This window comes from Misgurnus anguillicaudatus, unplaced genomic scaffold (genome assembly GCF_027580225.2).
Source record: "Misgurnus anguillicaudatus unplaced genomic scaffold, ASM2758022v2 HiC_scaffold_26, whole genome shotgun sequence".
NCBI lineage: Eukaryota > Metazoa > Chordata > Actinopteri > Cypriniformes > Cobitidae > Misgurnus > Misgurnus anguillicaudatus.
The window spans coordinates 3,037,541-3,055,958 of NW_027395276.1; the positions used below are offsets into that span (position 1 = coordinate 3,037,541).

The window sequence follows — 18,418 nt, forward strand, 5'->3', positions numbered from 1 at the left end:
TTTGTTGGCAGATTCTGCTAAATGCCACACCAATTTGTTGGCAGAATCTGCTAAATGCCACACCAATTTGTTGGCAGAATCTGCTAAATACCACACCGATTTGTTGACAGAATCTTCTAAATGCCACACCGATTTGTTGGCAGAATCTGCTAAATGCCACACCAATTTGTTGGCAGAATCGCCTAAATGCCACACCGATTTGTGGTTAGAATCTGCTAAACAGCAGAATACGGTAAACAGCAAATAGATTTGTTGGCAGAATCTGCTAAATGCCACACCAATTTGTTGGCAGAATCTGCTAAATACCACACCGATTTGTTGACAGAATCTTCTAAATGCCACACTGATTTGTTGTCAGAATCTGCTAAATGCCACACCAATTTGTTGGCAGAATCGCCTAAATGCCACACCGATTTGTGGTTAGAATCTGCTAAACAGCAGAATACGGTAAACAGCAAATAGATTTGTTGGCAGAATCTGCTAAATGCCACACCGATTTGTTGGCAGATTCTGCTAAATGCCACACCAATTTGTTGGCAGAATCTGCTAAATGCCACACCGATTTGTGGTAAGAATCTGCTAAACAGCAGAATACGCTAAACAGCAAATAGATTTGTTGGCAGAATCTGCTAAATGCCACACCGATTTGTTGGCAGAATCGCCTAAATGCCACACCGATTTGTGGTAAGAATCTGCTAAACAGCAGAATACGCTAAACAGCAAATAGATTTGTTGGTAGAATCTGCTAAATGCCACACCAATTTGATGGCAGAATTTGCTAAACGGCAGAATCCGCTAAACAGCAGAATCTGCTAAACACTGCATTGATTTGTTGGCAGAATCCGTTAAATGCCAAATCGATTTGTTGGCAGAATCTGCAAAATGCCACACCGATTTGTGGTCAGAATCTCCTAAACAGCAGAATACGCTAAACAGCAAATAGATTTGTTGGCAGAATCCGCTAAACACCACATCGATTTGTTGGCAGATTCTGCTAAATGCCACACCAATTTGTTGGCAGAATCTGCTAAATGCCACACCAATTTGTTGGCAGAATCTGCTAAATACCACACCGATTTGTTGACAGAATCTTCTAAATGCCACACCGATTTGTTGGCAGAATCTGCTAAATGCCACACCAATTTGTTGGCAGAATCGCCTAAATGCCACACCGATTTGTGGTTAGAATCTGCTAAACAGCAGAGTACGGTAAACAGCAAATAGATTTGTTGGCAGAATCTGCTAAATGCCACACCGATTTGTTGGCAGATTCTGCTAAATGCCACACCAATTTGTTGGCAGAATCGCCTAAATGCCACACCGATTTGTGGTAAGAATCTGCTAAACAGCAGAATACGCTAAACAGCAAATAGATTTGTTGGCAGAATCTGCTAAATGCCACACCGATTTGTTGGCCGAATCTGCTAAATGCCACACCAATTTGTTGGCAGAATCGCCTAAATGCCACACCGATTTGTGGTAAGAATCTGCTAAACAGCAGAATACGCTAAACAGCAAATAGATTTGTTGGCAGAATCTGCTAAATGCCACACCAATTTGATGGCAGAATTTGCTAAACGGCAGAATCCGCTAAACAGCAGAATCTGCTAAACACTGCATTGATTTGTTGGCAGAGTCCGCTAAATGCCAAATTGATTTGTTGCAGAATCTGCCAAATGACACACCGATTTGTGGTCAGAATCTGCTAAACAGTAAATAGATTTGTTGGCAGAATCCGCTAAACACCACATCAATTTGTTGGCAGAATTCTATACGGCACACCGATTTGTTGTCAGAGTCCATTAAATGCCACACCAACTTGTTAGCAGAATTGGCTAAAAGGCATGCTGACTTTATGCACTTGGCAAAAATAGAGGAATTATACAAAATTCATGAATTCATTCGAATTAACCATCTCATAAAAAACTTACAAATTGCCATGACATTGTGTATGGAATATCATGCATCTGATCAGAGCAAAAGCAAAATCTTTTTTAGCAAAACAATTTGTCCTTTATAACTGTTAGATGAAATGGTGAGAGCTAACATTAAATGTTTCCCTATAAATGAAAAATATTGCTTAAGAAAAATCATTGAATAAACTATAATAACGCAACAAGATTTGCCATCTGGATTAAACGTTTAGGCCTAAAATATTATCACTTGACATGCACACTACATTCCATCACATTCTCCAAATTAACTTTTGATTTACCGTGGGAAACACACATTATATGGAGACAGAATAGCTTCAACAGAGAATTACTCATGAGACACAGAGACAGTGGGAGGGGTGGTAAGTGGATCGGCTCAAAGCAAATCTACTGGCAAACATTTCAGTGGACGTTTTGCTGTGTCTGTAACGTATAAGATCAAGGGGATAAGCCAGATCACAGGATTTTCTCCAGGCCCCCTGGTGTGCAAATGCACAAACACTTCAGATCATCACATCTCGGTTGTAAGTCTACTGGTGCAAAACCATATGGAGGACAAGACATTCAAGTTGAGTATTTCAAAGAGATACAAGAGCTGTGTGAAAGCACACAGTAATGAAGAGCACAGGAAGAGAAGAGGTAAAGTACGCGATAGGTGTCACATCCCCAGCTTCCTGTGGACAGCGGATTCCAGGAAAGGCGCTGCTGTGGTGGTGTATTAGCGGTCTGTTTCATCAGTTAAGAAACCAAACATGCTTAAATAAAGCTGCTTTGTACACCCTCCCACATGGCCAAATTCTGCCTGTTCCCTTCAGCTTCGTCAAATCATAACATGACATTTGCTTGTTCACTAATCACAAAACATTGCCATACAAAGAAACATGCCCATCATAAAACAGACCTGAACTAGCAGAAAAAAAGAAAAAAAAACGAGGGCTGCACTAGGGCTGTATTGCAATCATGGACTGTAAAAAATTATGGACCTAGTGTTTATAAAGAGCTTTTTTGAAGCCAATAGTTGTCATCGTGTCACAGGGACGTGGGTGAAGCTGAAGTGCTGAAACCAAACCACGCCTGTATAGCTCGATGGTAGTGACAGCAGTGTCAGTTCACCTGTCACTCAAGTGGCCACGCCCTTAATTATGCAGAACTTTAAGGCTTAATATAGTTTAAACAAATGAGTTACAAAAAAATGTGCCACCCTCACAGTTGTCATGAAGGGCAAAATTAGCTATAAAGACCAAAAACACTTTTTGTACCAGATTGTAAACATATTATTTTTTGCTGTAAAGTTGGGCATTTTAACATGGGCCCTCTAGCGGCCTGTCGATAAATTGTAGTTTAAGTCACTTCTGTGTTGGCTTCACGATAAAGATGGGAAGGTTGCCCCTTGCAATATTCAAATTTGCGATATTTTGATAATTTAGATATACTGTATCTTGCAGCCCTAGAAAAAAACATGGTTGGGAATTTTACACGTTCCAAATTTTTACAAGAAACCACGCTTTAAAGCTTACAATAAAGGTTTTCCAAACCCATCATATGAGAGGCTGACAGACTATATTTTACATGATTTAAGACCTGGTTGCCTGAAGCCTTTTTACACCAGAAAACTGGGAATACCAGAGCTAACCGTTACTCTGGGTTTTTATAATTTATGATGGGGACCCGACATATAATGAACCTTTAGTGAGGGACCTCACTAAAATGTATATCTATTTTCCATATTTTGTATGAAGAATCGGTTAAATTCTGTTAGATAAAAAGTAATTGTGATTTAACAAAGACACCAAACTGTTTACAGACTTAAATAATTGGATAAACAGAAGACGTTCACAATTTTTGCTTTGTCCTTTTTCTTGAAATGTTGTGGGGACTTTCTGAAGGGACCCCTGTTCCCTTACAAAAAATAACCGTTTTTTTTTTTTTTTTTTTTTTGAGGTAAAAGTATAGTAACCATGTATTTTTGTGTAATTGATTACTACTAGCAAAACCATGGTTTTACTACAGTAATCATGATTTTTTTGGTTTTAACTGTGGTAAAACCATGGTTAATTTAACCCATTCTGCTCTATAACATAGGTATGTTTATTTTAAAACGTTTTAATACATTTTCGTGTATGGTTGTTAAACGATTAATATTGATTAATCGCATACAAAATAAAAGTTTGTATTTGCATCCTATGTGTACGTACTGTATGCAATTATTATACCCACACATTCATGTATGCGTTTAAGAAACATATACATGTGAATATATATTTATTTATATTTGTATATAAATAATAATAAAATATTTGTATTTTATTCTAAAATTAAATATTAAACACATGTTTACATGTATATGTGTGTGTGTGTGTGTGTGTGTGTGTGTGTATTTATATATTCATAATAATTACACACACATCACACACACACACACACACACACACACACACACACACACACACACACACACACACACACACACACACACACACACACACAAATGTTATGCAAACACAAACTTTTATTTTGTATTCAATGAATCAAGAGAAATCGCTTGACAGCCCTACTAATGAGTAAATAGTAGTACATATTTTAAAGTTTTATCTGCATAAAAATAATTGAACTATTTTTGCCCAGAAAATATATAGTTAATTTAATACATTGAGACATTACATGGGGTAAGTTGTACTGCTTTATGTTGGCACTGATTTGAGGAAGAAAAGCCTTTTGATATATAATATACTATCCAAAGCACAAGCATGGACATAAACTATTGTTTAGGGCAACATATATTGTAAATAAAAGTGTAAATATATACAAACATGATAAAATACATACAAAAAAAGCCTGTAATCTGACTTTTGAATAAAAATCTAAAAAGTTTTCACGTTTTGCAGAACCCATGTGACAACAAGCCCCAGCCTCTCATATATTAACTTCAATGAACTTTGAAATACGCTAAGTGTAATATTAACAAAAGAGATAACGTGTTTTGTGAGGATTAGACAAAGATGTATCTCTCACTTTCTCTCGCAGACCTCGTTCATTGTCCAGTTCTCTCTGTAGATCCTGAGCTCTGTCCTCGGCATCATCCGCCTGCTGCTGCAGGGACTGGATCTTCCTCTTCACCGACTCCAGTGAGTTTATAGACATCTCCAAAACGATATACCGATCAGCTGCGCAATATACAAACTCGCAAAACTTACAAAGAGTTTTGTAGCCTGCAGATCGGGGTTAGATTTGTCTTTGCGTTTGTAAAAACGTCGCAAACTTCGTTCCCATTTGCTCGTCGCTGACTTCTGAGTTGCAGATCCTGGGAAAGGACAGGAATGCGTAAGAAAGTCCAATCCCAGGAAGAAGATGCTGGTTTCAGATGACATCAGACGTGAATGAGGGGGTGGTCTTCCTGCTTGACTTTTGCAACAATTATGTGCTGACTGCTGGACATATTTGGTAGGCTATTCCTTATGAATGACCACTGGTGGGTGAGTAACATCCTAAAAACTCACTGTAAATCACCGCATGGGAATAATTTAACTTTGGGTAGATATAGCAGTGCTCAAGCATGGCGAAGTTTCAGAGATATTTGCTTTTCCGTAGATAAATAACAGTAATTGTACAATACTGTTAATGTTTTCGAAAACGTAAAGTTTGCACATTAGCTCAGCTTTGCCTTTGTTGACGCTATGAAAGGCTGCGTACAGCAAACATTAAAACGCGTCACCGTTTATGCAGGTGGCCATCAAAGGTTAAATAGATGCATGACATGAGACCAATCACAACTCGGTATGCAAATTCATTCATCATAAGAGACAAATCACAATCCAGTATTCAAATAAGTCCACTAAAGAAGACCAATCGGGTACTGCTCTCCGCAAAAGCGCGAGTATCACAGTTCATGGAGTGACTTTTGTGAATTTTGGACGCTGTGTTTATATGTGAAGATCACATTTTTGGACAAAACGTGTAAAACTTTTGTTAAAGGGGCCATGGCACAAGACTTTTTTTAAGATGTCAAATAAATCTTTGGTGTCCTCAGATCACACATGTGAAGTTTTAGCTCAAAATACCATATAAATAATTTATTCTATGTTAAAATTGCCACTTTGTAGGTGTGTGCAAAATGTGCCGTTTTGGGTGTGTCCTTTAAAATGCAAATGAGCTGATGAAATTCAAACACAGCGTTATTTTTAGCCTTTCATTGATAAAACTAAAGCAGCTGATCTCCGTAGTTTCATTTTGAAAGCGTGTGAAAGTTGCGCGATCCTATATTTCATCAATTGCGCTGAAAATTCAGATAAAGCTTTAACATTTACACATACAAAACACTGTGCAACATGTTTACTTGCTAAACAAGCAGTGGACTCTGACATAATATTAGTTCGCGTCCATATAAACTCGTCATTACTCCCGCTCGCGTTAAAAGGAAAGCAGAGAGACTCACCCACAGTCTCACAGACCACCCCCTTAAAGTATTCAGGACAGAAGCGGTCAAAAGTGGACAAAAGAGATGGATTTAAATACCAGGTGTAAACGTGATGTGTTAAAGGTGCAGTGTGTAATTTGTAGAAGCATCTCTTGACAGAAATGCAAAATAGTATACAAAACTAAATTATCAGGGGTGTATAAAGACCTTTCATAATGAACCGTTATGTGTTTATTACCTTAGAAAGAAACCTTTTTATCTACATACACAGAGGGTCCCCTTACGTGGAAGTCGCCATTTTGTGACGCCATTTTCTACAGAAGCCCTTAACGGACAATTTTTTTACTAAGTTGTCTCCGACGATGACATGTTTGTCCGGTGGTGGCTACCGTAGCTTCTCTATGTGTTTCAAAAGTGAGGGGTGAGCAGCGGACTAAGCCGTTGATTGCAATTCGCAACCTCACCACTAGATGCCGCTAAAATTTAAACACTGCACCTTTAATAATTTTTCAAAGCTTACAATCAAGATTTTAAATAACTGGAAACAAAGTGTTTTTGTAGGTCACACACATCGTAAACCATTAAAATCAGTTGAGAAATGTAAACGTTATTGTGCTTTTAATCCAGAAAAACTGCAGGGCTCTCGGTCTTGCCCTCTCCAATATGGCGACTCTTTTGACTCATAGCAGCAAAGTTAATTCTAACAGTAAATAACAAAAAGTCAATAAAAGGTTTTGAAATCTCAATTTATATAAAGTTTATGCCACGCGGCTGTTGAATGCTTTATTATGATTGGTTAAGAAATGTGTCATGGGATGTATTATTTTTCAATACATGTCAAATGTTTTAAATAAACCACCACAGTCTGTGGTAACCATTGTAAATGGAATAATTGACTCCGGTCCATTACAATTACTTGGGTGTGCATTATTTATAAATAATTCAACAGTCCGCCTTCAATTATTCCTTACATAAAGATTATAATAGAATTAAATACACTTTTTACTATACCCATTAAAGTAATACAAATGTCCTGATAGTAGGTCTATCTAAAACACAATGGTGAAACAGTTTAGGAGCACCATTGACTCCCATATTAGGAAATAATGTCATGGAAGACAAATGTGCGCCTAAACTTTTGGTTTGGTTAAAGAAATTGCTCAAAATAAACATCTTCCTTTGTGGTTAGCAAACACATTTTTTTACAGATTTGAAACAATATGAGGATGATGACAGAAATGTTTTATTTTGGGGTGAACTATTTTAAGGGACCATTATAAGGGGGTTTAGGCACTCCACCAACCGTCCTCTAACCATGGTAAAATCACAGTAAAACACAATCCATGACAGCCCTGAATAAGTGTGATCTAATAAAAGTATTGAAATATAGTTACTGCAATGCCTTTTTTTGTGGTTAGTAAATTTCAGCATATGTGGGAGTATTTCATAGGTTTAAATGAGCTGCAGATGGCAGGGGTATGTGAACGTCTGTGTTCTCCCCCCAGTGGAAGGGTCTCAGAAAGTTGGAGGCATTAAACTCATGCGTACAGAGTTCATTGTTTGCCTTAGTTGAATTCCTTACATTCCTGGGCTGCGTGCTTGTGTGTGTGTATGTATACTGTATGTATGTGTGGTAGTGAGTAGAAGCATATTATTGCTTTGTATAGAGATACTAAAGTACACAGGTTTAAGAGATTACAGTGTACTGCAATGTACAAGTACTACATTTATCAGATTATCCGACATATCCAACATTTATATTGAGTTTTGATTCTTATAACATCTTTGTTAAAGTTATAAAATATTTTTAACATTCTGTATTTTGCATAGCTTGATTTGCAATTGATTCCAGTAGAGTTTGAGCATGTTACTTATTTAACTTTGTGATGCTTGAAGCCAAAAATGCATAGGTCAAACAAATTTATTTAATATTTGTTTCTCACTGTATGCTTAGTTATAAAGAAAACCGGTCCATGAATATTTGTTTTTTTGTGTGATATCCACATAACAAAGAATTTGTTCATATGTGTTTGGAATGACATGAAAGTGAATACATTTTATCATTAAAGGTAATCTGTTCCTTTATGAAGTTTAATCTCTCTCACCATTTAAAAGAATGCAAGCCCTGCAGCGAGAGAGACGTCACATCCAGACGGTTTTTAATGTTTTGCGTTTGTGCAGGTCTGGCTCGCATGCTTTGTGGCTTAATTTGTCTCCCTGTGGGTTTCAGAGGTGGTTCTCACTTTAAATATCCATTTCCTCTGCACGAGAGCCAGGACTCTTGAGGTTGTTACAGTAAAAAAACTCTGATAAATTCAAGTGAGCCTTCGCTAGTAAATTCTAGACTGAGAACGTTGGACGTCTCTGGGCGTCCCGTATCAGAATGAGTGGGAAAGACATTTATTCAGGGCTGTCAGCAGTAGCCGGAGAGGAATGCGGGAAACTTTATCTTCCAAGTTTTTTTTCACGTAGAGTTGCCGACATGCTTTCACTGTGATTAAGGCATCTTTGGCGCTGGAATGGGAACAATTTGTCTGAACCTTCCCATCGGAGCCAGGTGCAAAGATTTACTCTGGTGCCACATGCATTTGAAACCTGTGAGGATGCAATTACGGTGATAGCTGTTTTTGATGTTGGGCTTTAATTGAATAAGGACTCCAAGTGACAATTTGCTTAAAAACTACTTAAAGGTATAGCGGAGGATTTTCTCGAATTTAAGAAAAGAACCGCCTTCTTCACTTTTAAAAAAAATGCAATTGCGCAACACTCCTGATTGACAACTAGGAGGACCAATTGTCTTGATGATCCACCCGGAAAAAGAAAATTCTCCGCAATACCTTTAAGAATTCACTAGGAAATTATTCCTCCATACAGTCTATCATCATCCTTTTTTTTGTAACAGCAGAATGTTTTCAACAACCAATTTTTTTTATAACAATGGTCTTTCAAGAGAAATGATTTGTGACCGTGGACCGTCATAAGTAGCACTGGTTTATTTGTAGCAATAGCCAAAAATACAATGTATGGGTCAAAATTATCGCATTTTTAATGCCAAAAATCATTAGGATATGAATATCATGTTCCATGAAGATATTTTGTACATTTCCTACCGTAAATATATTAAAAATATATTTATCATTAGTAATATGTGTTGCTAAGTCTTTACTTGGACAACTTAAAGGGTTAACTACAAAATTACAATTTTATCATAAATCACTTACCCATATGTTGTTCTTAACACTTTTGTTTATGATTTAGTTTTGATAAAAACTGGGAGGCTTGTAACAGTCCCATAGACTGCAGTTTAATTTTCACAATCAAGACCAGAAAAGAATGAAAGACATCACCAAAAAGGTCCATGTGCCATCAGTAGTTCAATAATAATATTATGAAGCGACGAGAACACTTTTGTGAGCAAAGATAACAATATGAACAATTTTATCGGACAATTTGTTGGTTGTTCAGTGCACGTTCACGAGCAGACTACCGCGCATTTTGCTGACGTCACATGCTGATGTAGTTGCCAGCATACAGACATAGAATGCGCGTCGCTGGCAAGTAATTTGTGCATTTAAACAAGCTGTTTAAGTATTGTTTACAAAGTTTGCATAATGGCTTAAATAAAAAGAAACAAAACGTTGCATCTGCTCGTGAACGTGCACTGAACGACCAAGAAGAAAAACAAATTGTTGAATTAAATGGTTTGTTTTGTTTTCTTTGCGCACACATACCGAGCCCCTAAGGTGACATTGGAGTAAAAAAATGTAAAGTTTAGTTTCATGTGCTCACGCGATAGTTTCACGTGCACATGCAAAAGTTTCATGTGAGCACGCGAAACTAAACGCGGTAATTTCACGTACGTGCGCGATAGTTTCACGATAGTTTCACGTGTTTCTTTCTTCAGAGACCTTTCTCTTCTTGTCATACCATTTGTAGACACTTTTTCTCTTGCGACCCTCAGACATTTTGAAAAAAAAAATGGTGAGAACGCAAGCTTCAATGAATGGCTGAAACTGTAGCTCACTACACATATACACCTAAAAAGTGCACATGTGCACCTAGGAACGAGCACGTACGATGGCCTTAGGTAAACATATCACGTGGTAAAGTCACAGAATAGTTTGCAAATTTTTCCGTGGCATTGTCACAGATCTCCGCATTTTTCCGTGGCCGTACCACAGACTTTCTTTTCCATGTCATTTTCACAGATTGGTTACTCAACTGTTTTTTCCTATTTTCTTACCATTGTCGCTTCAGTTTAGGGTTAGATTTTCATAAAATGACATCCTTACCCAAACCCAACTCTAACCCTAATGGCAGGTGACAATGGTTTAGAAATCAGAAAATATAAAAGAATAAATCAGAAAAAATAGTATAAACCAATCTGTCTATGGGACAGTCACACGCCTCTTGGTTTTCATCAAAAATATCTTAAAAATGTGTTCTGAAGACAATCGAAGGACTTGGTGGTTTAGAACAAAACAAGGGTAAGTGATTTATCATAAAATTTTGATTTTGGGGTGAACTAACCCTTTTAAAAGCAATTTTCTCAATATTTAGATTTTTTGCAGCCTCAGATTTCAGATTTTCAAATAGTTGTATCTCAGTTAAATATTGTCCTATCCTAACAAACCATACATATTGACCCTTATGACTGGTTTTGAGAGTCACATTTAATTATAAATAGCGTGCGGTGCTTAAATACTTACATCTGCTGCCTTTTTCTCAGATTGTTCCAGTTTCTCCTGAGCGTCTTTGAGAGTTTCAGAATATTTGTCCAGCTCATCTTCTGTTCCCTTTAGTTTCTTCTGCAAAGCAATCAACTCGTCTTCCAGCTAATACAGTGACAAAAACAGATCCACAGATGTTAATAAACTGTTTCCAGGTAAACTTAACAGTTGCTAAGGTGTTCCTTGGTGGTTGCTATGGTATTTTAGGTCATTGCAAGGCAGCTGGAGGATGCTAAGGTGTAGCTCAGCATTTGTTACTGTGTTCTATGTGGTTGCTATGGTAATGCTAGGATGTTAGGTGGTTGCTAGGATAATCTGAATGGTTGCTATTGCATTGTTAGGTTATTGTTTGACAATTGATTGTATTATTGCTTGTCTAATGATTGTATCATTTTGTGAAGCGACATTGGGTTCTTGAAAGATGCTATACAAATAAACATTATTCTTTAGGGCACATCCTTCTGAACATTAAAATGATATCATTGTCTGAGCACACTCATTTTCCAGTATGTTGATGTGTTGATAGCTGTGTAAATGCTAAAAGGCCCATCTGCACAAACTACATAACTCCACCAGGCCTTAAATATCTACACACAGCTTAGCATTATTAGGCTGTGATCAGTGAATCTGTCCGCGGAGACTGATATTTTTGTCTGCGCAGCTGCTGATTGAGATGAAAGTTAAACAGTAGTGCCATCTGCCACTGTTTAATGTAATTATGAGACTGTTGAAAGCAGATTTATGTACATATGTAAGGTGGATTTGTCTTTGTCCATTTGAACTGGAATTCTGTTTGTCAAATAAAATTTTAAAGCCCTGGAAATTTTTGAGAATCTTCACTTAGATCCCGTCAGTGTAACATGACAAAAATATAATGCTTGACAGCTGTTTCTCATGCTGCATCAGGTTGTTTAGACATTGTAATGTCATGTTTCAAGGTCTGTCTCATATGCGGGACATTATAATATATAATATTTTCAGCACTTGCTCTAATTGTTGTATGATTTATTGACGCGAGTCATTCTATTAAAAAGTCTGCATAAGGACTTCACGGTATTGAAGATAATGCCACATTCAAAAACTTGATTAATAATGCGATATATAATGTATAAATGTTTGTAAAATCAGTTTAAATAATAAAATGGATTTAAAGGGATAGTTCACTTTAAAAGGAAAATTCTGTCATCATTTACTCATGTTGTTTTAAACCTGTATGAATTTCTTTTTTCTGATGAACACAAAAGAAGATACTTTGAGAAATGATGGTAAACACACAGCAGTAAGTGATCATTTACTTCCATAGTAGGAATAAAAAAACATGATGGAATTTAATGGGTACCGTTAACAGTGTGCTTACCATTATTTATCAATGATGGTATTTTCTTAGTCATTTAACTTCCAAAATATTTTTTCCTACTATGGAAGTCAAAGGTCACTTACTGCTGTGTGTTTACCATTATTTCTCAAAATATATATTTTTTGTGTTCATGAGAAGAAAAAAAATCATACAGGTTTAGAACAACATGTAGGTTGAGTAAATGATGACAGATTTTCATTTTAAAGTGAACTATCCTTTTAAAAACAAAAAAATATATATCAATATACGTGTTTCACATTCTTTCTGGGACACGAAAGCACTCTCTGTCTCGCCAGTCTTTTTGCTATCGACCTAAAACTTTGACTGTACTTTTTAAAGCATTAAAGGTAATGCTTTAGATAATGTTGATATCTGAAATCACCCAAACAAACAGGCCCCTACCCCAATAGAATCTGGACATTCTTTTGATAGACCCACGCATACGCAACCCAGGTAGACACGCCCCTTACTGCTGATAGGTTACAAGTGTGTTTTGGTATTTGGCCCAACTCCCTTTTCCAAAGTGTTTTTCAAAAATCATGCACCCCGCCTTTAAAATAAATTAGTTATTGCGAACGATTGTGATATTGTGCTAATTTCGGTATCTCTTGTGACCCTAGTCTGCATACTTTTGTACTTGCTCCGCCTCTTAAACAGCTTTCTTGTGCGGTTGACATCACCCTGACCTTTTGTTTTTCAACCATTTTTTAACCAAGTCATAGAGATAATTTTACCATCTGAACGGTTCTTGATTATTAAAATCAAGTCCCATCTCATAATATCAAGTTTTAATTGGAAATGCATCACATGAGTGTTACATTAAATCATAATGTAGCTCATAATGTATCATTTTGAGTTTTAATTGGAAAACAAATAAAGCTCACTAAAATTATCAAAAGGATCATGAAATGTTTATAACACAGGCATGTTCTAGTTTTTAGAATAATAAGATATGGTTCTCCAGAGACCTGTAAACAAGCCCAACGGACAGCTGTAACGGTTCTGGATTATTTCTGGTTGTCTCTATTGCCCTCAATGATTCCCTGTTGGGTTTTGGTGATTGAAGGAATCTCTGGGAAATCTAAAATGAAGCCACAACCAGGTCTCTACATGTCAAAAAACATTACTGTGCAGTTAAAAGTTTGCACATCGTACAGCTTTGCACATAAGGGGCATTTGGGATGCTTTAAATAGTATCGATGGAGATCGCAAGTAACACTCATCTCCAAGCATGTGTCCCGTGCTATATATCAATGTAGCAAAGTAATACCAACTGACACATCACTGTAGCATGATGATACTGTACTTAAATATACTGTAAGAGTTGTTTCTCTCGTCATTGAAAGAAGATTTTAGTCTTTTCAACTGAAATTTTGTATCTGGGCCCGCATCCAGCACTCACCTGTTTACACTTTTCTTCTGCAGCTCTCTGATCAGATTCAGCCTGCTCCGCCCGGTCGATGGCATTCTCCTTATCCACCTTAAGCATCTGCATCTTTTTCTTAATGGCCTCCATTCTTCCCTTTGTGCTTTGGGTGTCTGTACTGACAGGGAACTAAGGGGAAACCTGAGGCAGAGAGAGAAATAACAGAGCTTTTGCTTGTCAGATGAGGGGATGAAGTCCACCCGCAATGACGCCAGAGAGAGGAGGGGGTGTACTATGAAATGTAATGCTGTTGTGGATGAAGACGAGACCCTCAGACTACCCTGTCTGAACCCCTTCCTTAACACACACACTTTTACAAACACATTAAATGTGTGGTTTCCCCTCCCCAACTGCAACCTTTACCCAAGAAATGTCTCAAAGGCATCTGATTCCCATATTTGGTCTTCTACTAGAATCAAGACATATCTTCTAGCTAAACATAACTTGCTTGAAGTCAAAATAAAACTTAAGTTTATTTGAATGTGCCTGGTTTTATTATTAGCATGTATTATCAGTGCATGTTATTTTATGGAAGAACTGTTTTCAAAATCTCTTAAAATAGTTCATATATTAAATAGGGTGCAAGGCAGAAACTATCGTGGGGTTAATTGTAACCCAGATCTTTTACATATTACACAGGGTCAAGCAATCTGTGCTTTTGGTATTTTTCTCTTACTGACAGAAGCAAATATGTGAAAAGGTTTGTTGTGTTTTTATTAGGATATTGGACAAAGAGTGTTTTGGAGGCATGAAAGTACATTTCATGAAGTTAGCATGGAAGTGACTTAAACTGCAATTCACCAGCTGGCCACTAGAGACTGGCTCCAAAAAAAGAGTCAATCCCATAGACCCATAGATATGTATAAAGGCTAGATGGCTCAAGGCGGAGTCCCTAACGGCATCACCTGGTGGCCATCTTAGGACAGGGCGCTCGCTCACTCGTAGCATTGAGTTTAATGGTGCAGGTACTTTTAAATGACCATAACTTGCTCAATTTTCTACCGATTTTCAAACGGTTTGCATTTTTACAAACGTTATTAACGTGGCTATAATTCTGGATGCTTTAACATGTTTCATGAATTTATTTTTTATTTTTAGTATAGGTATGCAGTGTCATAGGTACATCTTTGACGTTTATAACAAACCAAACCGTTTGAAAATCGGTAAAAAATTAAGCAAGTTATGGTCATTTAAAAGTACCTGCATCATTAAAACTCAATGCTACGAGTGAGCGAGCGCCCTGTCCTAAGATGGCCGCCAAAATGCGGACGTTGCACTCCATTGGCCAGCAGCGCGGACGAGCCATCTAGCCTTTATACATATCTATGCATAGACCTCCCACTCCATGTTAAAATGCCCAACTTTACAGCAGAAATAAATATGCTTACAACCTGGTACAAAAAGTGTTTTTGGTCTATATAGCAAATTTTGCTCATCCGTATAAATGATTTAGCCACTCTTTCCCTGCCATAGACGAGTTATCTCGTCAATTAAGAGAAAACATTTGCATGAAAAAACCTGTTCCTAATGAGTTTTTATGGTTATCTGTAATACCGCGATTATTCACTAGATGGCCACTAGATTACCCAATTTATAAAAAACTAAAGTAAAAAATTATTTATTAATTTAACACTCCATGTATGTTTTGAAAATCGTTCTAAATCTGATCTCTAACAAAGTTCATTCACAAAAATGCTATTATTTCAGCTTTTTGCTAAAAAAATTTATTTTTGAAGAAGTTTGAAGAGTTTATAAGCAGAGAAAAAATATAGATAGGATGAAAGTTTTTTTTCCCATTTTGTTTGTTTCTTTGTTTAAAGCAGAGGGTCTGATCTTTCATTTGATATATTTGCATGTTTATATATTTTTAGAAGAAAATTGTCCTGGAAAGCATTTTGTGAAACTTGTAAAAATCATAAAAAATGTTGGTGGGCAACTTTTCAAAAAAGGCTGGAGGGGAATAAGTTAAAGTTCTGTATAATTAAGGGCGTGGTCTCTTGAATGGCGGGTGAACTGACACTGCTGTCATTGGCAGCCACCTCAGCTTCACCCACGTTCCGCCTCTTTACCCATTTTCGGTTATCCGCGAGTGATGTATGGTGACGTACTGCCAAGATGGCAACGGCAGGCTTCGTCAACTATTGGCTTCAAAAAAGCTGTTCACAAACCTATGGGTTGGGAAACTCTAGAAATCGTGAGTAAAAAAGGAAGGAAATAATTTACAAATCTTATAAACTTATATTTTATTCATAATAGAATATAGATAACATATCAAATGTTGAAAGTGAGACATTTGGAAATTTCATGCCAAATATTGGCTCTTTTTGGATTTCATGAGAGCTACACATTACAAAAAAGACAGGTAGCAATACGAGGCCGGAAAAGTTCAATGTACATATAAGGAACAGCTGGAGGAGGACCAAAGTTTAGGAATAGGAATGTTGTCCCATTCTTGTCTAAAACAGGCTTCTAGTTGCTCAACTAGTTGTCTTCTTTGTCACATCTTAATCTTTATGATGCGGCAAATGTTTTTTATGGGTAAAAGATCTGGACTACAGGCTGGCCATTTCAGTACCCGGATCCTTCTTCTACGCAGTCTTGACGTTGTAATTGATGCAGTATGTGGTCTGGCATTGTCATGTTGGAAAATGCAAGATCTTCCCTGAAAGAGACAACGTCTGAATGGGAGCATATGTTGTTTTGGAACTTGGATAAACCTTTCAGCATTGATGATGCCTTTCCAGATGTGTAAGCTGCCCATGCCACACGAACTCATGCAACCCCAAACCATCAGAGATGCAGGCTTCTGAACTGAGCGCTAATACCAACTTGGGTTGTCCTTGTCCTCTTTAGTCCGGATGAAATGGTGTCTCTGTTTTCCAAAAAGAACTTCAAATTTTGATTCGTCTGACCACAGAACAGTTTTCCACTTTGCCACAGTCCATTTTAAATGAGCTTTGGCACAGAGAAAACGCCTGCGCTTCTGGATCATGTTTAGATATGGCTTCTTTTTTGACCTATAGAGTTTTAGCGGGCAACGGCGAATGACAAGGTGGATTGTGTTCACTGACAATGTTTTCTAGAAGTATTCCAGAGCCCATGTTGTGATTTCCATTACAGTAGCATTCCTGTATGTGATGCAGTGCTGTCTTAGGGCCCGAAGATCACGGGCATCCAGTATGGTTTTCCGACCTTGACCCTTACGCACAGAGATTGTTGCAGATTCTCCTAATCTTTGGATGATATTATGCACTGTAGATGATGATAACTTCAAACTCTTTGCAATTTTTCTCAGAGAAACTCAGAAAACTATTTTTCGCCGCAGCATTGGGGGAATTGGTGATTCTCTGCCCATCTTGACTTCTGACACTGCAAATCTGACAGGCTTTTTTATACCCAATCATGTTGCCAATTGACCTAATAAGTTGCAAATTAGTCCTTCAACTGTTCCTTATATGTACATTTAAATTGTCTGGCCTCTTATTGTATACCTGTCCCAACTTTTTTAGAATGTCTAGCTCTCATGAAATCCAAAATGAGCCAATATTTGGCATGACATTTCAAAATGTCTCACTTTCAACATTTGATATGTTATCTATATTCTATTATGAATAAAATATAAGTTTATGAGATTTGTAAATTATTCCATTACTTTTTGACTCACAACTTCTACAGTGTCCCAACTTTTTCTGATTTGGGGTTGTATTTATAATGCATAATACAAGTATGGCTAGATTAAGGATCATGAATGGATGGATGTGTGGATATTGATATGTTATAGACAGATATACAAACAATATTCACCTTTAGTAGAAGAATATTATTGGATTATTTGTGTTTAAACAGAACGTTTTTGTCTGTTACAATGAACCGCACCTATGGGGTAAGTCGTAGCATTTGGTGTAATTGTATGAAAATGGTCATTTCTACAAACAAACTTTAAGTGATCATTTGTAGCAAAGATCGTTGGTTGACCCTGGACCACCCATGCAGTGTATTTTTGGCTATTGCTATAAATAGACCCATCGTACTTATGACTGGTTTTGTGGTCCAGGGTCATATATATATGATAAACATACAAAATGAAGATGAAGATAAGAGAGTCTCAGTATAGACAGCTGATGGTCTTTCCCTGCGTGTTTTGCAGTCATTCAGTCTAAAAATACAATCAGATCATAACCTTTTAAAAGCTTTGTCCTTACACAAAACAACTGTAGTAATCCTTCAACCACGACTGTCCCAGATGAGCCATCAGTCTTACAATTCGCTAAAGTGTTACAAGAGCTCACTGAAGTCTCATGAGATACTTGGTGTGCTCGGCTTTGAATTATATGACTGGGATAAATGATCAGTGAAAAATGTGCATGGAGGCATTAACCCAGAAAATAATGTTATTGCTGGAAGTTTGCTCTTTTTATAGCTCAGGCAATGTAAAAGAAGTTCTCAGCTTTAAAAGACATAAAATTATAAAGAGAAATAAATTATTATATAGTCCACTCTTGATATAGAGTAATGAGCCACAACATTTAAGTGGAAAGCAATAGGTCAGATCATTTT

General features: G+C 37.1%; 1 protein-coding gene and 1 long non-coding RNA gene across 3 annotated transcripts in view; one reads left to right on the top strand and one right to left on the bottom strand.

Moving 5' to 3' along the window:
* The window catches only part of LOC141362407 (tropomyosin alpha-4 chain-like), a 27,844-nt gene extending 13,871 nt beyond the window's left edge, over window positions 1–13,973 (bottom strand). The window contains exons 1-2 of one of the 2 annotated variants that reach the window (XM_073864431.1): window positions 13,838–13,973; window positions 11,058–11,183 (exon numbers count right to left, since the gene is read on the bottom strand). In XM_073864431.1, the coding sequence (XP_073720532.1) occupies window positions 11,058–11,183; window positions 13,838–13,951 (240 nt within the window). In that variant the 5' untranslated portion in view covers window positions 13,952–13,973. Of the gene's footprint in view, window positions 1–4,946; window positions 5,248–11,057; window positions 11,184–13,837 lie in introns of those variants that run through there. The other variant, XM_073864432.1, reaches the window with a different exon arrangement.
* On the top strand, window positions 5,235–14,420 carry LOC129443183 (uncharacterized). The gene is made up of 2 exons (XR_008644117.2): window positions 5,235–5,375; window positions 13,861–14,420. It is a non-coding gene; the product is annotated as an uncharacterized lncRNA (long non-coding RNA).
* The last annotated feature ends 3,998 nt before the right edge of the window (window positions 14,421–18,418 follow it).